General features: G+C 40.5%; 1 protein-coding gene across 1 annotated transcript; it reads right to left on the bottom strand.

Annotated features, from left to right (window-relative positions):
• Positions 8307-8768, bottom strand: LOC107636698. Its single transcript, XM_016340192.1, has one exon. It carries the CDS (start codon positions 8766-8768, stop codon positions 8307-8309), a length of 462 nt encoding a protein of 153 aa, XP_016195678.1.

Below are 22659 nucleotides of genomic sequence, written 5' to 3'. Positions count from 1 at the left end.
CATTTCCGAAGGAAAGCTTGACCACCTGGGAAGATGTAATGACCAGATTCTTAATAAGGTTCTACCCTCCACAAAGAGTAAATAGGCTAAGAACTGATGTGTAGACATTCAGACAACAGGATGGTAAAACTCTATATGAAGCCTGGGAGAGATTCAAAGACATGACAAAGAAATGTCCCCCTGATATGTTTAATGAGTGGGTGCAAATCCACATCTTTTATGAAGGGCTGAATTGTGAATCAAGGAAGGCTGTAGACTACTCATCTGGAGGTTTCCTTAACAAGAAGAAGACCATTGAAGAAGCCATTGATGTTATAGAGACAGTGGCTGACAATGAGTACTTTTATGCATCAGACAAGAGCAACAACAAGGGAGTCTTGGAACTAAACCATATAGATGCAATCTTGGCTCAGAACAAGATGATTACCACGCAACTGGCTAAATTGACCAAGCAAATGGAGAAGAATCAGGCTGCAGCTATCCACAGTCAATCCTCACCCCAAGAAGAGTTGGAGACAGAAGAAGGGGTTAACTGGGAGGAAGCTAATTACCTTGGAAACTCATCTAGGCCAGCTAATGATCCTTACTCTAAAACCTATAACTCTGGTTGGAGGAACCATCCAAACTTTGGATGGGGAAACCAACAAAATCAAGGCCAAGATCAAAGACCTCATAACCCAAACCAGTACAACAATTCCACTCACTAAAACTCCAACCAAATACCATACCAAAGCCACAACAACCACTCTTAATACCCCAATTCCAACCAACCATCACTACATGATGATGACAGAATGGCCAGGATGGAAGCTATGCTTGCAAACCTTTGCAAAGAGTTTGACGACATAAAAAAATTCAAGGAGGAGGTAATATCCAATCGGCAAAATCAAGATGCTGCCACTTAAAAGCTTGAAGCACAAATTGGACACTTGTCCAAGCAAGCTCCTGGCCAAAGTTCAAGTAATGCCACCAGGACAACTTCAAGAGAGAAATGCAAAGCTATCACCCTCAGAAGCGGAAAGGAATTGAAAGAGACTCCAAGGGAGACTCAAAAAGAGAAGGAAGAGGACAGTTCAAACGCCAAACAAGAAGCACAAACACCTGTTCCCAACCCATCAGAAGAGAAAGAAGCTCTAAGGCCATATGTCCCAAAGGCTCCTTACCCTCAATGCCTAATGAAGAATGCAAAAGATAGCCAATTCTCCAAATTTTTGGAGATCTTCAAGAAACTTCAGATCAACATTCCCTTTGCAGAAGCACTAGAACAAATGCCACTTTATGCTAAGTTTATGAAGGAATTAATGACCAAGAAGAGAAGCTAGAGGAATGATGAAACTGTGGTTTTAACGGAGGAATGTAGTGCTATCATCCAACACAAGCTGCCTCAAAAATTGAAGGACCCAGGAAGCTTCCAAATTCCCTGTATCATAGGGGAAATAACAGTTGAAAAAGTCTTATGTGACTTAGGGGCTAGTATAAATTTGATGTCCTTAACAATGATGAAGAAAATGAAGATTGAGGAAGCGAAACTAACAAGAATGGCTCTCCAATTGGCAGATTGATCATTCAAATTCCCTCATGGAATAGTTGAAGACTTGCTAGTGAAAGTAGGAGACTTCATCTTCCCTGCTGACTTTGTGATATTGGACATGGAGGAAGAAGCAAAGGCTTGAATAATTATGGGAAGGCCGTTTTTAGCCACTGCTGGAGCCATCATTGATTTCCAAAAAGGTGAACTTACCCTTAGGATACATGAGGAGAGGATGGTGTTCAATGTATTCAAAGCCATGAGCTATCCACCAGAATCACTGGGAGAGTGTATGAGGCTAGATGCAGTGGAAACTGTGGTGCAAGAAACCTTTGATGAAGCACTTGAAGGATTGACAAAAGGGTGATTCTATATTAAATGTTGAGGTTGCTGATGTCAACTTAGTTGAAATGTCTATTCCAAGAACATGGGAGGAAAGGAAAAAGGAGAAGGAAGCACCCAAACTGGAGCTGAAAACACTGCCCCCTACTCTCAAGTATGCATACTTGGGAAGTGATGGAAGTTACCCAGTGATCATCAACTCTGCCCTTAGCCAAGAACAGGAAGAGGAATTAATCTTCTGGAAGTAGGTCGAGCTCCTCCCTTTGAGCTTGGGGGTTGGTATCTTCATTGTAGAGGATCGTCCTAGGAGATCCTTCTTCTAACTCCACGGGAATCATTGCCTCCATTTCGTAAGCAAGTCGGAATGGTGATTCTCCTGTGGTTGAATGTGGTGTTGTCCGATATATCTGATATGCTCCATTCTGTAATCTCCATTTTAACCCAGCCAATATCACTTTATTGGTGGCTTTTGCCTGTCCATTGGCTTGTGGGTGCTCTACAGAGGTGAACTGGTGCTTGATTTTTAAATCAGCTACCAGATTTATAAAGCCTGTGTCGGTGAATTGAGTACCATTATCTATGGTGATGGAGCATGGGACCCCAAACCTTGTGATAATATTTCAGTATAGAAATTTCGGACTTCTTTGGGCAGTGGCGTTAGCTAACGGCTCTGCCTCAATCCACTTTGTGAAGTAGTCTATACCTACAATGAGAAACTTGACTTGTCCGGACCCCTGGAGGAAGGGTCCAAGGAGGTCGAGCCCCCGCTTTACGAATGGCCAGGGTGAAGTAACACAGTTGAGCTCCTCAGGTGGAGCTATGTGGAAGTTGGCATGCTTCTGGCATGGTGGGCATGTCTTGACAAACTCTGTTGCTTCCATTTGCAAGGTCGGCCAGTAAAAACCAGCTTGGAGTACCTTTTTGGCAAGGGCTCGTGCCCCAAGGTGATTGCCGCACATGCCACAGTGGATCTCTTCAAGGACTTCCCTTGTAGTGGAGGTCGGGATGCATTTTAGGAGAGGTGTAGAGATTCCTCTCTTATATAGGACGTCTTGTATTATGGTGTAGTACTGTGCTTCTCGTACTAGCCGTTTTGCCTCCTTTTTGTCTGCGGGAAGTGTTTTTGACTTGAGGTAGTTGATTGTGGGAGTCATCCATCCTTGATCCTGTCCTGATATGGCTAGGATCTTTTCTTCCTCCAAGGTTGATGGACTTCGGAGTGTTTCTTGGATGAGACTCCTATTGTTGCCCTCTGGTTTGGTGCTGGCTAATTTTGAGAGTGCGTCAGCTCGGGCATTCTGTTCTCGGGGTATATGTCGGACCTCATATCCCTTAAATTGTCTGAGCTGTTCTTTGGTTTTGTCAAGGTATTTTTTCATAGTGAGATCCTTAGCTTGATAGCTCCCTTCTATTTGCGAAGTGACTACTTGGGAGTCGCTAAAGATGGTAAGCCTTTGGGCTCCCACTTCCCTAGCCAGCCTCAAACCAGCCAGTAGTGCTTCATATTCAGCTTGATTATTTGAGGCAGGAAACTCGAACTTTAAGGAGGGCTCGATTTGGATTCCCTGATCACTTTCTAAAATGACGCCTGTGCCACTCTCGGTTTTGTTTGAGGAGCCATCTACATAAAGGCTCCACTTTGTGGGGGTACTCGGGGTGTCTGTATACTCTGCGATGAAATTGGCCAGGTACTGGGATTTAACAGCTGTCCGAACTTCATACTTGATGTCGAATTCGGACAACTCAACCGCCCATTGCAGGATTCTTTCAGCTAAGTCTGTTTTCTGTAAGAACCCCTTTATGGGTTGGTTGGTCCGTTCTCTGATGGTGTGAGCTTGAAAGTATGGTCGGAGTCGTCGGGAAGTGAGTATGAGGGCGTAGGCAAACTTTTCTATCTTTTGATAGTTTAATTCGACCCCTTGTAAAGCCTTACTGATGAAGTAGATGGGTTGTTACCCACTTTCGTCTTCTCTGACTAGTGCTAATGCTATTGCCTGACTTCCTACGGCGAGGTATAGTATGAGCTCTTCACCTTCCTGAGGTCGAGTAAGGACAGGTGGTTGCCCCCCATTGAGCTGCTGGACCTCTTTGACACAGGTTGGACTTTTCATGTGAAGTATGGCCTGGCACTTGTCTGGGTTTGCTTCGATGCCTCTTTGGATGAGCATGAAGTCCAGGAATTTGCCAGCTTCTACTGCGAAAGTGCACTTTGCAGGATTAAGTCGCATACCATGCTTTCTTATGGTGTTGAACACTTTAGTGAGGTCGGATAGCAACGATTCCTCACTTTGTGTTTTTACCAGCATGTCATCCATATAAACCTCCATTAACTTCCCGATGTGGTTCGTAAATACTTTGTTCATTAACCTTTGGTATGTAGCTCCTGCGTTTTTTAGTCCGAATGGCATGACTATGTAGCAGTAATTTGCCTTTGGAGTTAGGAACGAGGTCTTTTCTTGGTCGGGTGGATACATTGGAATTTGGTTGTATCCCGAATAAGCATCCATGAAAGAGAGGTACTTGTATCCGGAAGAGGCATCCACTAGAGTGTCTATATTCGGGAGCAGGTAGGGGTCCTTGGGGCAGGCCTTATTGAGATCGGTGTAGTCGGTACACATTCGCCACTTTCCATTTGACTTCTTTACCAAGACAATATTAGCTAGCTAAAATGAGTACTCGACCTCCCTTATGAACCCTGCCTCTAATAAGGCTTGTACCTGCTCTTCCACAGCTTGGGACCTTTTTGGGCCAAGCTTCCCGCGCTTCTGTTGCACTGCCGAGATCCAGGATACACCGCTAGCTTATGGCACATTAACTTGGGATCTATGCCGGGCATGTCTACGGCCTTCCATGCAAAGAGATCGGCATTATCCTTTAGGAGCTGTATCAGTGGCTCCTTTAAGTCTTCCTTTAAGGTTTCCCCTATATTTGTTGTTTTATCCTGGGCATCTCCGATCTGGACTTCTTTGGTTTCATCTTCTGGCTGAGGGCGGAGTTCTTCGCGAACTCGAATTACCCCGAGTTCTATAGCATTGGTTTTTTTTCTTTTAGGGTCACCTTTAAGGTTCAGACTTTCATTGTAACAACGTCACGCGAGTTTTTGGTCTCCCTTTACGGTAGCGATTCCTTCCGGAGTGGGGAACTTCATGCATAGGTGTGGAGTGGAGACCACGGCGGCGAGCTGGTTTAATGTTGTCCGACCTATTAACGCGTTGTAGGCTGAGCTTACATCGATGACAATGTAGTCTCTGCTTAATGTCCTAGACCGAGTTCCTTTCCTAAAGGTTGTGTGTAGTGGGATGTACCCTAATGGCTGAATTGGGACGTCTCCTAGCCCAAATAGACTATTTGGGTATGCTCTGAGTTCTTTTTCTTGTAAGTCGAGCTTGTCAAAGGCGGTTTTGAACAGTATATCTGCAGAGCTTCCCTAATCGATTAATGTTAGATGGAGGTTGCTATTGGCAAGTATTATGGTAATGACCATGGGGTCATCGTGCCCTGGGATGATGCCCATGGCGTCCTCTTTGGTGAAAGTAATAGTGGGGAGGTCAGGTGACCAGTCCCTTTCGACATGATATACCTCTTTAAGGTGTCTTTTGCGAGACGATTTAGAGATTCCTCCTCCTGCGAATTCACCGTTTATCATGTGAACATGCCTCTCGGGAGTGAATATTAGGAATTTGGGCACCTACTCATGTGAGACTAGAAAAAAATTAAAAATCCATATGCAGTGATATGTTTACTTTTATATTTTTAATAAAAAAACCAAAAATATTCAATTAAATAAATAAATAAGGGGACAAAATTGCCCCAATGCTAAGTTTAATAATCAATGCATATGTGATACAAATAAAAAAAAAAGTTGATGCATGAGTATGTAATGCAAAAGTGGAAATTTTGGGTAGCTAGGCATTATTCTAGAGTTATATAGAGTGTATGTATGTTAGGTGATAGCTTAGGTTACTCAAAGTAGACAGAATCATTTCAGCATATAGTTGCATTCATACATAGGTTGCGTTTCATGAGTCTTACTTTCCCTTATTCATTCCCTTTGTCTCCTTGAGCTTAGCATGAGGACATGCTAATGTTTAAGTGTGGGGAGTTTGATAAACCACTATTTTATGGTTTATCTTGTGCTAATTTGAGTGGTTTTTACCAACTCCTCACTCACTTATTCATACTATTTGCATGATTTTACAATTCCTTCCTAATTATGTTCTATGATTGAAAACTTGCTTCCTAAGCCTTTAAATTGTGTAGTTTGATTCCTCTTTATACCATTCAATACCGTGATCCGTGTGTTCAGTGTTTTCAGGCTTTACAGGGCAGGAATGGCTTAGAGGATGGAGAGGAAGCTTGCAAAAATGGAAAGAACACAAGAAACCAAGGAGATAACCAGCGAGCATCGACGCGCACGCATAGCTCACGCGTGCGCGCAATTTGGAGAAATTTACAGCGACGCGTGCGTGTACCTAACATGTACGCGTGAATTGGAGTTTGCACAAAGATGCGTGCACACGCCTGACGCGTACGCGTGACAAGGAAAATCGCTAAACGACGCGCACGCATGACATGCGCGATCTGCAGAACTTGCAGAAAACGCTGGAGGCAATTTTGGGCCAAGTTTGGACCCAGTTTCCAGCCCAGAAACACATACTAGAGCCAGGGAACAGCAGAGACTCAAGACACATTCACATTAGCATATTTTTAGATTTTTAGATTGGAATCTTAGAGAGAAAATTGCTCTTCCTCTAGGTTTTCTTCACATTCATAGTTTTAGAGTTTATGCTTTTGCTTTGGATATTGAGAAGAGTCATTACCTCCGTCAAAGTCACTATTATTCTAGTTTGTTTTCTTATTCCCTTACTCTTCCATATCCTTAATGTTTGTTCAGAATTGCAATTGGATTGTTTTTAGAATTTATTAATGCAAAGGATTACTTTTACTTTTAATTAACTTTCAGTTATTGTTTATCATGTCTTTCTTTTATTCCCTTTTTAATTCTGTGCAAGTAATATTCATGTTAATGGAGTAGTTCCCCAACTTGACTTGGGGGTTGATTAAAAGGAGACTCTAGAGTTGGAATGCTCAAGTGATTAGTTAAATTGGAAGTTGTTGGCTAACTTTCTGGTCTCTGACTCTAATCCTTCTTTAGGGAAGGATTAGGACCTGGGATTCAGAGTTGGTTAGTTAGTTGCTTGACTTTCCTTTATTCTGTAAAGGATAACCAAGTAGAACAATAACCTTTTGATACTAAACTTGAGAAAATCCAACAAGGATAGAACTTCCAATTAATCATTCTCCCGGTCAAGGCTTTTAATTGATTATATAAATTCTCTCGTTAATTTCCATTGCTTCAGTTTACAATTATTTATTTTTCTATTTCTCAAACTCAAAAATTTCCTGGAAAACCTCTGACCAATAAGATGCACTCTTTTGTCAACTCGTTGGGAGACGACCTGGGATTTCTACTCCCAGTATTTTGTTCTTAATTTTGTGACAACTCTTTTCTAAATTGATAAGCGGATTTTAGTCGGTTGAGAACTGTACTTTCAATGCTATTTTCTCTATAAATTCTTAATCGGCCAATTTCTGCCACGTCACGATGTTGTTTTCTCGGATAGCTTCCAAGATTTCTGTGTTTGGGGGTTGTTTATCCCACTTGTTTTGAGGTGTATCTTTTAGCGTGGCTTCCGTGTTCTTATGTGGCGTTCTGTCCTCCAAGCCAGAGTTGTGATCGTTGTCAAGGTTATCCTCCATGATGATGGGATGACTTCTAGGTTCCCTGGCAACAGCGCCAATGTTCCGAGGGTTACCTGAAACTGAAGGTCGATCTCGGACAAGATCTTTCTGTGTTGGTCGGTGCTAACACGTCCGACTTGCTGATCCTTGAGATGTTGCTGATCCTTGAACACCGGAAGGGTTGGTACCTGCAAGAGACTCCAATGCTTAAGTTAGCATGGGCTTTGAGCAGGTTTTTATGTAGAATCAGAGTATGAGTTATACCTGGGTGCTCCAGTGTGTTTATAGTAGTGTGGAGTAACCTCCCTTTAAGATAAGTTAGTTATCTTATCTTATCTTTTGTGGGTGGGTCCCTTTATCTTTGGCCAGCCACTTTTAAGTGGGCTGTGATCTTCTGCTTTGGGCCTATTTAGGCCCTTATAGCATTTTGGCCGAGCTCTTTAAGAAGAAGTCAGTGGCGATCCAACCTTAAGAGGTCAGTCATTCTGGTCTTCGGTCAACCCGAGTCGCATAACTCGACCCATGGTATGAACAGGAAGTTTCACTAATCAACTACAAATGAAACTGAAAATTAAACAATCTAAGTAACTAAACATAAACTACTCTAGAAAGCAGGAAATTGAAAGGATATGAGTGTTGGGGTGCCTCCCAACTAGCGCTTCCTTAACGTCACTAGCTTGACGATTCATCCTCTTCAGCTGAGGGTATAGTTCACTCTTTGCTCATCCAATGAGTCCCCCAAGTAATACTTAAGCATGTGGCCATTGACAGTGAAAGTCCTTTGTGTCTTATCCTCCATAAGCTCCACATGACCATAAGGAGAAGCCTTGATGATTGTGAAGGGTCTAGACCATCTTGGCTTTAGCTTCCCTGGAAAGAACTTGAGCCTTGAATTGTACAACAACACTCTTTGACCTTCTACAAACTCTCTTTTTGCTAGCTTTTGATCATGCCATTTCTTTGTTTTCTCCTTGAAAATCTTGGCATTCTCATAGGCTTGAGTTCTGAACTCTTCTAACTCATTGAGTTGTAGCAATCTTCTTTCCCCAGCAGCTTGATTATCAAAGTTCAACATCTTTAGAGCCCAAAATTCTCTATGTTCAACCTCCACTGATAGATGACAAGCTTTCCCAAACACTAATTGGTATGGATACATGCCAATGGGTGTCTTAAAAACTGTCCTATAGGCCCATAATGCATCATCTAGCTTCTTGGACCAATCCTTTCTTGAGTTTCCAACAGTCTTCTCAAGGATTCTCTTGAGCTCTCTATTTGAAATTTCACCTTGACCATTGGTTTGTGGGTGGTATGGGGTTGCTATCTTGTGCTTGACACCATATTTTAGGAGAAGTATCTCAAGTTGCTTGTTACAAAAATGGGTTCCCCATCACTTATAAGGGCTCTTGGAACCCAAACCGGCTGAATATATTCTTTCTCAATAAATTAATCACCACTTTGTTGTCATTTGTTGGAGTAGCTATGGCCTCTATCCATTTTGATACATAGTCCACAACCACCAATATGTAGTTGTTTGAGCATGAGGGTGGGAATGGTCCCATGAAATCAATACCCCATACATCAAACAACTCCAATTCCATGATGAATCTCTGTGGCATTTCATTCTTTTTGGGTAGGTTGCCAGCTCTTTGACATTCATTGCACCTTGTCACAAACTCCTTTGCATCTTTGAATATTGTAGGCCAAAAGAATCCACATTGCAACACCTTGGCTACAGTCATTTCTCCACTAAAATGTCCTCCATATATGGATCCATGATAATGCCAAAGGACCTCTTGTCTTTCCTCATGAGAAATACATCTTCTTAGAATCCTATCAGCACACTTCTTGAAGAGATAGGGCTCATCCCAAATGTAGTGCTTGGCATCATTGATGAGCTTTCTTCTCATATGCTTGTTGACGTTTGAAGGTAGCTCTCCAATAGCTTTGAAATTAGCTATATCTACAAACCAGGGGGCTTCTTGGATCATCATCAACTGTTCATTCGGAAAGCTCTCATTCACTGCAGGGCTATGTGCTTTATCTTCCTCATTTGGGATTCTTGATAAGTGGTCAGCCACTTTGTTCTCTGCTCCACTTCTATCCTTAATCTCAATATTAAATCCTTGAAGTAGCAAGACCCATCTTATCAGTCTAGGCTTAGATTCTTTCTTGGTTAACAAGTACTTAAGAGCTGCATGGTCAGTAAAAATAATGACTTCAAAACCAATAAGATAAGATCTAAATTTATCAAATGTAAAGACTATAGCAAGAAGTTCTTTCTCTGTGGTGGTGTTTGGGTTTCATTAAGAACGTTGCTAGCATAATAGATGACATGTACTAGCTTGTCTCTCCTTTGTCCTAGAACAGCACCAATAGCAAAATCTGATGCATCACACACCAGTTCAAAAGGTAAATCCCAGCTAGGTGGTGCTATAATTGATGCAGAGGAGAGCCTACCTTTAAGCTCATCAAAGGCTTTCATGCATTCTCTATCAAAGATAAAAGGTACATTAGAGACAAGCAAGTTGCTTAAAGGTTTGGCAATCTTTGAAAAGTCTCTAATGAACCTTCTATAAAACCCAGCAAGTCCCAAGAAACTTCTAATTGCTTTGACATTGCAAGGTGGAGGTAATTTCTTAATCGCTTCCACCTTGGCCTTGTCGACCTCTATGCCTTTCTTAGAGATTTTGTGGCCAAGGACCACCCCTTCGGTGACCATAAAATGACACTTTTCCCAGTTCAAAACTAGGTTAGTCTCTTGGCATCTCTTTAGCACCAAAGCAAGATGGTGTAAGCACTTAGAAAATGAATCACCAAATATATAAAAATCATCCATGAAAACTTCAATAAACCTCTCAATCATATCAGAAAAATGGACAGCATGCACCTTTGGAATGTAGCAGGTGCATTGCACAATCCAAAGGGCATTCGTCTATATGCAAAAACACTATAAGGACAAGTAAAGGAAATCTTCTCTTGGTCTTTAGGGTCCACTACAATCTGATTATAGCCTGAGTATCCATCCAAGAAACAGTAGTATTCATGTCCAGCAAGCCTTTCCAACATTTGATCCATGAAGGGTAGAGGAAAGTGATCCTTCCTTGTGGCTTCATTGAGCTTCCTATAGTCGATGCATATGCGCCATCCAGTCACTGTTCTTGTTGGTATCAATTCATTTCTTTCATTTGGCACAACTGTGATTCCTCCTTTCTTGGGGACTACTTGTACTGGGCTTATCCAAGGGCTGTCGGAGATTGGGTAGATCACCCCTGCTTGCCACAACTTCAACACCTCTTTTTGAACCACTTCATTCATCGTTGGATTTAATCTTCTTTGTGGTTGTCTTGAGGGCTTGGCACCCTCCTCAAGAAGGATTTTATGCATGCGCATAGAAAGACTAATCCCTTTTTAAATCTGCAAGTGTCCATCCTATGGCATCCTTATGTTGTCTCAACACATTGATAAGCTCCTCTTCTTGCTCCTCACTTAAGCTTGAATTAATGATGACTGGGTATGTGTTATTGTCACCCAAGTAAGCATACTTCAAACTTGGAGGTAGGGTCTTCAACTCTAACTTTGGTGCTTCTACTTCCTTCTTGCTTGCCTTATCTAACATGATTGAAGCTTCTATAATTTCCTTTGGTAGTTCACCACATGATGCTTGTTGATCTTGCTCTATTGATTCTTCACATTGATCTTCTTTCAGGACTCCTTGAACTATCTTCTCCATTATATCCACCATGATGCATTCATCAATGGATTCCTTTGGGTAGCTCATTGATTTGAAAATATTGAATACCATCTTTTCTTTATGCAATCTTAAGACTAACTCTCCCTTTTGTACATCAATTATGGCCCCAGCAGTAGCTAGGAATGGTCTTCCTAGTATGATTGATGCATTGGACTCTTCTTCCATATCAAGCACAACAAATATACTGGGAATATGAATTCTCCCACTTTCACCAACAAGTCTTCCACCACCCTATGAGAAAATTTGAATGATCTGTCAGCTAATTGAAGGGCCATTCTTATTGGTTTGGCCTCTTCAATTCTCATTCTTTTCATCATGGCCAAGGACATGAGGTTAATGCTAGCTCTTAAATTACACAATTCCTTCTCAATGCTTATATCCCCTATGATGCAGGGGATTTGAAAGCTCCTAGGATCTTTCATCTTTTGGGAAAGCTTCTTTTGTATGATGGCACTACATTTCTCCGTGAGCACTACAGTTTCCTTTTCTCTCCAGTTTCTTTTCCTTGTCATCATCTCCTTTAGAAACTTGGCATAGAGTGGCATTTATTCTAATGCCTCAACAAAAGGTATGTTAATTTGAAGTTTCTTAAAGATCTCCAAGAACCTAGAAAACTGGCTGTCCTTCCCATCTTTTATCAGCCTTTGTGGGTAGGGTTCTTTTGGTACATAGGGCTTCAAGACTTGCTTTGGTAGGGCTGGATCAAGTGTCTCTTCTTCCTTCTTAGTTTCTGAGTCATCTACAGCTCTTCTTTTTGCAAGTTGTGGTTTGAGGATGCCTCCTCCACCACCTTCCCACTTCTTAGTGTGATGGCTTTGCATTATCCTTTTGGGTTGGTCATGGTATCACTTGGAAATGTATGTGTGGGCATTGGTATCTGTTTGGACAAGCTCCCTAGTTGTGCTTCCAGTTTTGAAATTGCTGCCCCTTGTTCCTTATGTTGGATCTGGTCTCCTCTTGGATTGAGTCTATCTTTTTGTCAGCTTGCAATTGTCTCTCTGTAACAGTGGCAATACTCTCTGCCAATTGTGACATAGCAGCCTCCAATCTTGCAAAGTTGTTGCTGCTATCACATGGTTATGGGGCTGAGGATGATACATTTTGAGAATGGTTGTTGTATGGTTGTTGAATAGAGTGGTATGATGCATTTTGTGAGTTATGGTAGGATCTATGGTTGTTAGTTTGATGGCTAGGGTTGTTGTATTAGTTGTTGTGGTATGGTTTGTGATCTTGGTTGTGGCTTTGTTGGTTTTTCCACCCAAAATTTGGGTGGTTCTTCCAACCTAGGTTGTATGTTTTGGCATTGGGGTCATATGGTGGTCTAGAGAAATTGTTCACATAGTTGGCTTGCTCCCATTCACATTCAACTTCTGGGGTGTCTTCTTCTTGTATAGGTGCTTGGGCTTGGATAGCTGAGACTTGATTCTTCTCTATTTGCTTTGTTAGAGCTGCTAGTTGAGCTGTGATCACCCTGTTTTAAGCCAGCAGAGCATCTATAGAGTTGAGCTCCATTACTCCTCTTCTTGGGTTTCTATCGGAGACATAGAAGTACTCATTGTTGGCCACAGCTTCTATGATGTCAATGGCCTTTTCAATTGTTATCTTCTTATTTAGTGAGCCTCCTGAAGAGTGATCTAAAGCCTTCTTTGATTCTTGTGACAACCTTTCATAGAAAATGTGCAGTTGTACCCATTCATTGAACATGTCCGGAGGGCATTTTCTTGTCAACTCCTTGTATCTTTTCCAAGCTTCATAGAGAGTTTTCCCATCTTGTTGTCTAAAGGTTTACACCTCAGCTCTCAATCTATTAACTCTTTGGGGAGGGTAGAATTTTGCCAAGAACTTGTTCACTACTTCTTCCCAAGTTGTCAAACTTTCCTTAGGAAATGATTCTAACCACTTTGATGCCTTGTCCCTAAGAAAAAAAGGAAACAATAACAGCTTATAGGTATCCGGGTGGACACCATTAGCCTTCACTGTATCACAGATCCTGAAGAATGTGGTTAAATGTTGGTTGGGATCTTCCTGTGCACTTCCTCCAAATGAGCAGTTGTTTTGAACAAGGGTGATGAGTTGAGGCTTTAACTCGAAATTGTTAGCCTAAATGGTTGGTTTAAGAATGTTGCTTCCACAATTTCCTGGGTTTGGGTTAATGTAAGAGCCTAGAACTCTTCTCTCCTGCCCAACATGGTTACCAGCACCTTCCACAACATGATTATGTATTTCCTCCTCCATAGTAATGTCTAGATCTTCCTCCACTACTTCCTCTCCAGCTATTCGCTTGCCTCTTGCTTTCCTCCTTAGTCTAAGGAAGGTCCTCTCAAGTTCACTATCAAAAGAGGATGAAGTTTCTCCTCTTCTATCTGTCATACATTCAGTAACAAACAAGCAAAAGACAAGTGAAGAAAGCACTCTTGTTATGACTTATGGTTAGAATGATTAGTGCAATTGATCAAACAGTTAGTGAATTAGTATGCAAAAATGGAAATATGTTCAATGAACAACAGAAATTCAAATGCTAAAGGAAAAGAAGAAAATAAGAACTGTAATTAAAGGAATTAGCAAAATAAACAAAATTGCTTAATCTAACTACCCATCAATTTAGCCATTGTCAATTTCAAACAAATCCCTGGCAACGGCGCCATAAAACTTGATGACCGAATTTCACTCACTATATAATAAATCCGTTCTTTGGCAAGCGCACCAAATATCGTCAAGTAATAACCCACTAGGAGTGGGGTCGAATCCCACAGAGATGGGTAGATTGAGCAACTTTAATTAATGGGTGAATTAGTAAAGCTAAGAAATAGAGATTGTTTAGTGTAGAATTCTAAATCAACAGAAATGTAAATGACTTAAAATTAAAGGAAAGCAATAAAGTGCAGAAAGGTAAATGACAAGAATGTAAAGTGCTGGAACATAAATGACTGAATAGTAAATGGGAAATGGGTAATGAAAGATATTAAAGAAAAGCTATAAAGAATAGGAAAGATAAGAATAGGGAAAATTCATTGGGATTAGGAGATGTTGCTCTCTTTGGATTAAATCTAGATCATCTCATCTTCAATCATGCAACTCATTGACCTCTTGGCAATCATAATTGATTGAACCCCAATCCCTTGGTGATTCAATCTCTCAACTCTTGATAATCAGCCAATTCCTTGGTCTAATTGCTTATGAAGAGAGATAAGCTTGGTCCCTGATTATACCACACATCCTCATAGATCCAATTAGTGGGTGGATTATATGTCACCATATCCAATCCCAAAACCCAGATCTACTCAAGTGTGAAAAGGGATTTCAAGCATGGTTTCATGCTTCCTTTTCCAAGGTTTCCATGAAACTCATTTTGCATTCAACCTCTTTCCCAAGATGATTGAACACTAGCATGAAGAACGAAATTCCTTCTATCAAATCAAAGAGAAAATGAAGAGAAGAAGAAATTCACTATCATTAATTCATCAAGTACAACAGAGATCCCTCTCCCAATGAGAGAGAATTTAGCTACTCATAGCTTAGATAAAGTACAAAAGATGGAAGAGATGAAGTGAAGTCAAAACTAAAAACCCAAAACTAACTCTCAAATCCACCCAACCCCCTTTTTAGTACGTTTATGGGGTATTTATACTACTCCTATCACTAGGATTAAAAAGTACAAAAGAGAAAAGAAAATTATAACTGAAAAGAAAATGAAAAACTAATGGAAATGAACCATGTGCCTGGCGTGTGACTGGCGTTTGAGTGGCGTGCCACGCCTAGGTCCTCAGCCTGGCTTGGCATGCCACGCCTGGCATCCAAATGGCATGCCACCTTCATCCAGCTAACCTGGCGTGCCATGCCTTCGAGTCCAAGTGGCACGCCCAAGGTCTTTCCTGGCACGCCCAAGGTCTTTCCTTTGTTCAGCTTCTCTGGAATCTTAAACTGGCGTGGCGCGCCCGTCTCTGCCGTGCCATGCCCAGTAATTGGCATGCCATGCCCTTGATGGGGACTTCATCCTTCTTCTCTGGAAAACAATACTGCCGTGCCACGCTCAGTAGTTGGTGTGCCACGCCCTTGATGGTGCATGACTAAGTCCCTCTGGCATGCCACGCCTGGTGTTCAAGTGGCACGCCCCTGGTTATTTTGCCTTGGCGTGACATGCCTAAAGTCCCAAATGGCATGCCTAGGTCTTCTCCTTCCCTATGAGCTTGTGCTGGCATGCCACGCCTTCGAGCTCGAGTGGCATACCCAGTGTTGATATTTGAATTCTTCAAGCTTAGCGTGCCATGTCTGGAACTCAAGTGGCACGCCCAAGACTCGAGCACGGTTGGCGTGCCATGCCTTCGAACCCAAGTGTCACGCCCAGTGTGCTTTACCTTCTATTCCTCTCTGTTTAATTGAACTGGCATGCCACCTCTCCAAGCTCAAGTGGCACGCCCATTTTGATGTTGTGCTTCTCCAAGCTTGGCGTGCCACGCCTAGAACCCAAGTGGCACGCCCAAGACACAAATAAGGTTGGCGTGCCATGTCTTCGAGCCCAAGTGGCATACCCAATATTGAACCTTCAACTCCCTTCTCTGGATCAATGAACTGGCGTGCCACGCCTTCGATCTCAAGTGGCACGCCCAGTGTTTATAATGGAGTTAGCGTGCCACGCCCCCTTGTGGTCTTCAAAAAGTGCTCTCTGGAAAGTATAGTTGGTGTGCCACGCCTGGCCCTGGCGTGCCACGCCCATAATAAAGCTCCAATGATGCTTCTCTGGTCTTGACAACTGGCGTGCCACGCCCTGTAGCTGGTGTGCCATGCCCATACAGTTTGTGGGAATTTGTACCAAGTGGCATGCCCAGTTCACACGCCCAGCACACTTTTCTTGTTTCTTTCTTCTTTTGTTGCTCTTTTCACCTAGAATTCAAACAAAACTCATTTCAAAGTAATGTACCATAATATTCACCATTTGACTCATGAAATTTCATTGATTGAATGCAATTACACTCTTTTTATGGTCCTTTTAGATGGGAGAAAGAGGTAGATGATGTAAGTCATCAACTATCCGTGAAAATCCTTTAGTAAATCACCGATAGTATCTTGCTAACCCCAAGAAAGTACGAACTTCTATAATTGTCGTAGGTTGTTTCCACTATATTACTCCCTCAATCTTTGAAGGATCTACGATTATACCGCTTCACGTGATCACATACCCTAAGAATGCCACTTCTGTTGCCCAAAATTCACACTTTGACAGTTTTGCATATAGCTTTTATGCTCTTAGTATATGCAATACAATCCTCAGATTCCGTTCATGTTCTTCCTCTGTCTTAGAATAGATGAGAATATCATCTATGAAAACTACCATAAACTGGTCTAGATATGAATGGAAAATGCAATTCATATAATCTATGAATACATCAGGAGCATTAGTTAGTCCAAAGGACATAACTGTATACTCATAATGACTATACCTAGTTCAAAAGGCAGTTTTAGCTATATTTGAACTCGAATTTGATGGTATCCCGACCGCAAATTAATCTTAGATAATATTGTCGTACCACTCAACAGATCCATTAAATCATCTATCTTCGGTAATGGATACTTATTCTTAATAGTGATCCTGTTCAGTTGCCAATAATCCATACACGATCTCATCCCACCATCTTTCTTTATTACCAGTAACACAGGAGCTCCCCACGCTGATACACTCAGATGGGTAAATTTCTTTTCCAATAACTCGTCTAACTACTTCTTCAACTCTGCTAGTTCTAGTGGCGACATCCAATATAGTTCTATAGAAATTGGTCCGGCTTTAGGCACAAGCCAATACTAAACTCTATCTCTCTCTGGCGTGAAAATTTAGGTATCTCATCCAGAAAAATATTAGAAAACTCCTTCGCCACTCGGATTTACTCTAAATCTTGTTCACTACTTTCTGAGCTAGCCAATAATAGAACGTAACCCTCACACCCACTACTGCTAGAGGTAACTCTTAGGAAATTCAAATAAATGGTACAAGACTCAACTGGCCTAATATGCATGTCAAATGTTGGAAATGTAACAGTTTGTTTGAAACAATGAAGGAAAATATGATGCTTAGACAACCAATCCAGTCCTAAGATAATATCTAAACCACGCAAAGGTAAACAGACCAAGTCATATATGAAAGTCCTAGCCTCAATAACAGAAGGTACCTGTTGACACACTCGACTAGTCAAGCAATTTTGAGATGTAGGTGTATAGACAATCAGATCATAATTTAACACAGTAAAATCTAATCCCAACTCATGCACAACAGTCGCAGAAATAAAAGAATACGACGCACCAGAGTCATAATGTAAAACCTGAAAAATTAGTAAATGATTAGCCAATAAATTAATTATTATTTAAAGAAATTAGAAATATGAATTTTATAGCCTAATGAGATAAAGTTAATTAAAACATGAATTTTGATGCTAATTTTAAAGAATTTGGCCCAAAATTAGGCCAAATGGGCCGAACTGAGCGAACCGGGCCCAAGTGGGCCCAAGCCCACTCACCTTAATCTATACATAAGCTACCATCAGCCTTCTTTCTCCTCTTCTTCTTCGTTAAACACGCTGAAAGAGAGAAACCCTTGGGAGGAAGAGAATCACTATTCACACCTCACTTGTTTCGCCCATAACTTTTGATCTGAAGCTCCGAATGACGAGCCGCACTGGCCACGCGTTTATCTCAAAATCTTCTACAAAATCCACTCAACTATTTGGTAAGAAACTTGATTTTCCTCACGCAAATCTTCTCATCTCAGTTTCAAAATTTGTTGAGATTAAGTGTTGAGAATTTGTTGAATTTTGATGTTTAGGAGCAAATTAGCTTTGTGGATTTGCTGAGTTTTGTCCCAATTTCGCATTGGTAAGGTGAGGAACATTTAATCCTTTTCGAGTTATCTAATTAGTGAAACCTATGGTAATTTTATTGTTATTTTGTAAAATTAGTTTGGATTGTGTACTTTGGAAACAAATTGGTGGTGTTGGAGACTTGGTATTGGACTCTAGGGAGCCGAAGACCCGTTTGGTGTGACCTTAGAAGCTTGGGTTTTGTGGAACAGAGACAAATGGTGACGTTCCAAATTTTACAAGGAATCGGCCAAGGTATGGTTTTGGTTTCTCGTAGATAATATATATTGTTTCGTGAAAACGTAGGCTAGTTGACCTAGGATAAGTTGGAGTAGTTGGGTTCGTTATGGATTAGTGCTTTTTGGATGTACCTATTGAGCCATTTATGATAATGTGGTGAATTGTTAATTTTTGATGAAGTTGATGATTGATGAATATTGATAATGAGTGTTATGTTGTTAATTTATGATATTATTGTTTGGATATGAATTTATGGGATTAAAATTGGTAAGGATTGGATATTGTTATGTTGAGAAAGGGGTAAAGAGGGTATGGAAGGATTTTGGATGGACTTTGGGGTTGTTTTGGGTGAGAAATTTTGGTTTGAAAATGAAAACTTTGAAGAATTGAGGTGTTGGTAATTTTTGGTAACAACAAATTTTTAGTGAACTTTGGCGATCCATAACTTGAGCCTCAAATTTTGGAATTGAATGAAATCTATTTCAAATTAAAGATATTTTCAATAGCTTTAAAACGGTATAAAATTTGAGGAAATTAGAATTTTGTAGAGGAAGTTATGAACGTCGAAAGTTATGTGCCAAAAGCTGAATTTTCGAAGTTGCATGAATTCTGGTGTGTACGCACCGGTTGGGAAGGATGCTCTGTTGTGTGCTTACGCACAAAACCTATTTCACATAAAACTCTATTTTTCACGGTTTGACTTTCCCGACAAGCCTGTAAACTTCCGAAACTATTGTTTTAATGAAAACTCACTATTTTGAACTATTGAACAATCCTTTAATTCTCCAAACTTCTAAAGATTCTGACTAAAATTTATTAGTAAGGTTTTAAGTCACAAAGTAAGGGTTAGCAAGTGGAAGAAGATAGAAATGAGCATCAAAGAAGTTGAAAAAGAGGATACCTGATTTGATGAGAATAGTGAAAGTGATTAATGAGATATAATGAGAATTGTGGTGATATTATGAGCTGATAATGAAGGAGTTGTGATTTTAAGGATGGATGAGTAATTCCTATCCAAGCTATGATTATGAGTTTAGATAATGAGATATGATTAATGATGAGAACTGAGTTTAATTGTGGATTATTTCGAAAGGTCGAGTTATGACAGTAAGGGTAGATGAGTAATTCCTATTCGAGCTATGTTTGTGAGTATAGACGAGTAATTCCTATTCGATGTGTAATGTCAAGGGTAGATGAGAAATTCCTATCCGAGAATAGACGAGTAATTCCTATTCGAGTCCTGGCTTGTGCATAGACGAGTAATCCTTATCCGGGTTAAAGATGTGTGATAAAGCACTATTTTATGATTTATCTTGTGCTCAATTAAATGGTTTTTATCAATTCTTCACCCACTTATTCATATAATTTGCATGGTTTTACAATTCCTTCCTTATTATGTGATATATGTAAAAACATGTTTCCTATGCTTTAAAAATTCTAATTTTAATTATCCTTTATTACCATTCGATGTCGTGACCTATGTGTTAAGTATTTTCAGGCTTTATAGGGCAGGAATGGCTTAGTGGATAGAAAGGAAACATGCAAAAGTGGAAGAAACGTACAAAATGGAGGTTTGAAGAAAATGGCAGCGACGCGCACGCATGGACGACGCGGACGCGTGCCTAGCGCAGAGCACGAGTGATGCGTACGCGTGACTGACGCATACACGTGATAGGGAAAACTTCCAAATGATGCGCACGCGTGACCTACGCGTACGCATGACAGACGCCACGTGCAAAAAGTTACAGAAAACGCCCTCAGCAATTTCTGGGTCCTTTTTTGGCCCAAATTCAAGCCCATAAACACAGAATAGAGCCTGGAGAATGAGGGAATCAAAGGAATCATCAATCATTCATTCATTATTGGCAATTTTAGATTTTAGATGTAGTTTTTAAAGAGAGAGGCTCTCTCCTCTCTCTTAGGTTTTAGGATTTAAGATTTCTCTTAGTTTATGCTTCATTCCTTCTCAATTCCAGGTTCAATGTTCCTTAATTTAGTTTCTTTTCTACTTTTAATTGCCTTAGTATTCTACTTTATCTATTTTCTCTTATTGATTACTTATGTTGCTAAATTGGTTTATGGATTCCTATGTTTAATTTGATTTTCTATTTAATACAATTCGAGGTATTTCAGATTTATGATTGCTTTCTTCTATTTATGATATAAATAATTTAGATTTTTTCCCTTTGCTTTGGTTGAGTAATTAGTGACACTTGAGTTATCAAACTCAGCAGTTGATTGACAATTGTAATTTGCTGATTGATTTGGATCCCTCTAAAGCTAGTCTTTCCTTAGGAGTTGACTAGGACTTGAGGAATCAAATTGATTAGTCCACTTGACTTTCCTTTATTTAGTAACGGTTAACTAAGTGGGAGCAATAAACAATTCTTGTCACACCTGATAAGGATAACTAGGATGGGATTTCCAGTTCTTATACCTTGCAATGGTTTTCATGATTATTAATTTACTTTATTATCAATTTATTTCCTTGTTCCCTATTTCAAAAACCCAAAAAGATACTTTCTTCCATAACCAATAATAAATCATACTACCCTGCAATTCCTTGAGAGACGACCCGAGGTTTAAATACTTCGGTTTAATTTTATTGGGTTTGCTTTAGTGACAAACAAGTTTTTGTACGAAAGGATTTTAGTTGGTTTAGAAACTATACCTACAACGTGATTATTTTTATAAAATTCTAGACCATACAAAAGTCCGTTCGTCAAAATGGCGCCATTGCCGGGGAATCGTAATTGTGTGCCTTATTATTGGTTATTGTAAATATTTTCTTTTGGTTATTTGTTTTTATTTTTCTTTTTAATTTTTATTAGCTATTATGAGTTCTCACCCCTCTGGCTTTAAGTTTGGTTCCAATGTTGTTGAAAGGAATGGAAGCTATAACAGGAACGTGCATGAAGGTCAAAACAATCAAAGATGGAAGGAGCCACGAGAATCTGATCAACCCTTTCGGCAACAACACCTTCCAAGATATCATGGACAATGACCATTCTACAATGCATGCCAAGACAATAGTTATGGTGGACCTTTTCGTGACAACTAACCTCCACCAAATTACTATGGTCAAGAGCCATTCCGAGGTGCGTATCAAGATGATAGATATGGTGGACCCCCTTGTAGTTACTAACAAGTTCCATCATATGCCAATAAAACACCTCCTTGGTGCACGAAATTGTGATCCCTGGGCGAAATTGTCACTCGAACAATCCCTGGTGATGGCTCCAAAAACTTGGTGCTCTAATCTTAATTCATAATTTGTCACAACTTCGATACAACTAACCAGCAAGTGCACTGGGTCGGCCAAGTAATAAAACCTTACGTGAGTAAGGGTCGATCCCACGGAGATTGTTGGTATGAAGCAAGCTATGGGCACCTTGTAAATCTCAGTCAGGCGGATATCAAATAGTTATGGAGTTTTCGAAAATAAATAATAAATAAATAGAAAATAAAGATAGAAATACTTATGTAATTCATTGATGAGAATTTCAGATAAGCGTATAGAGATGCCTTCGTTCTTCTGAACTTCTGCTTTCCTGCTGTCTTCATCCAATCAGTCCTACTCCTTTCCATGGTAAACTTTATGTAAGGGCATCACCGTTGTCAATGGCTACATCCCATCCTCTTGTGAAAAAGGTCCAAATGCTCTGTCACAGCACGGCTAATCATCTGAGGTTCTCGATCATACTGGAATAGGGTTCACCCTCCTTTTGCGTCTGTCACTACGCCCAGCACTCGCGAGTTTGAAGTTCGCCACAGTCATTCAATCCCTGAATCCTACTCGGAATACCACAAACAAGGTTTAGACTTTCCGGATTCTCATGAATGCCGCCATCAATCTAGCTTATACCACGGAGATTCTGATTAAGAGATCCAAGAGATAATCATCCAATCTAAGGTGGAACGGAAGTGGTTGTCAGGCACGCGTCGTGGGGGAATGATGATGATTGTCATGTTCATCACATTCATGTTGGAGTACGAATGAATATCTTAGAAGCGGAATAAGTTGAATTGAATAAAAAACAATAGTACTTTGCATTAATTCATGAGGAACAGCAGAGCTCCACACCTTAATCTATGGTGTATAGAAACTTTACCGTTGAAAATACATAAGTGATGATGGTTTAGGCATGGCCGAGAAGCCAGTCCCCAAACGTGATCAATATGATCTAAAGATGAACTAAAAATCATAAGAT

This window comes from Arachis ipaensis, chromosome B04 (genome assembly GCF_000816755.2).
Source record: "Arachis ipaensis cultivar K30076 chromosome B04, Araip1.1, whole genome shotgun sequence".
Taxonomy (NCBI): Eukaryota; Viridiplantae; Streptophyta; class Magnoliopsida; order Fabales; family Fabaceae; genus Arachis; species Arachis ipaensis.
The sequence above is the reverse complement of the archived record's forward strand: the minus strand, read 5'-3'. Positions and strand labels throughout refer to the sequence as shown.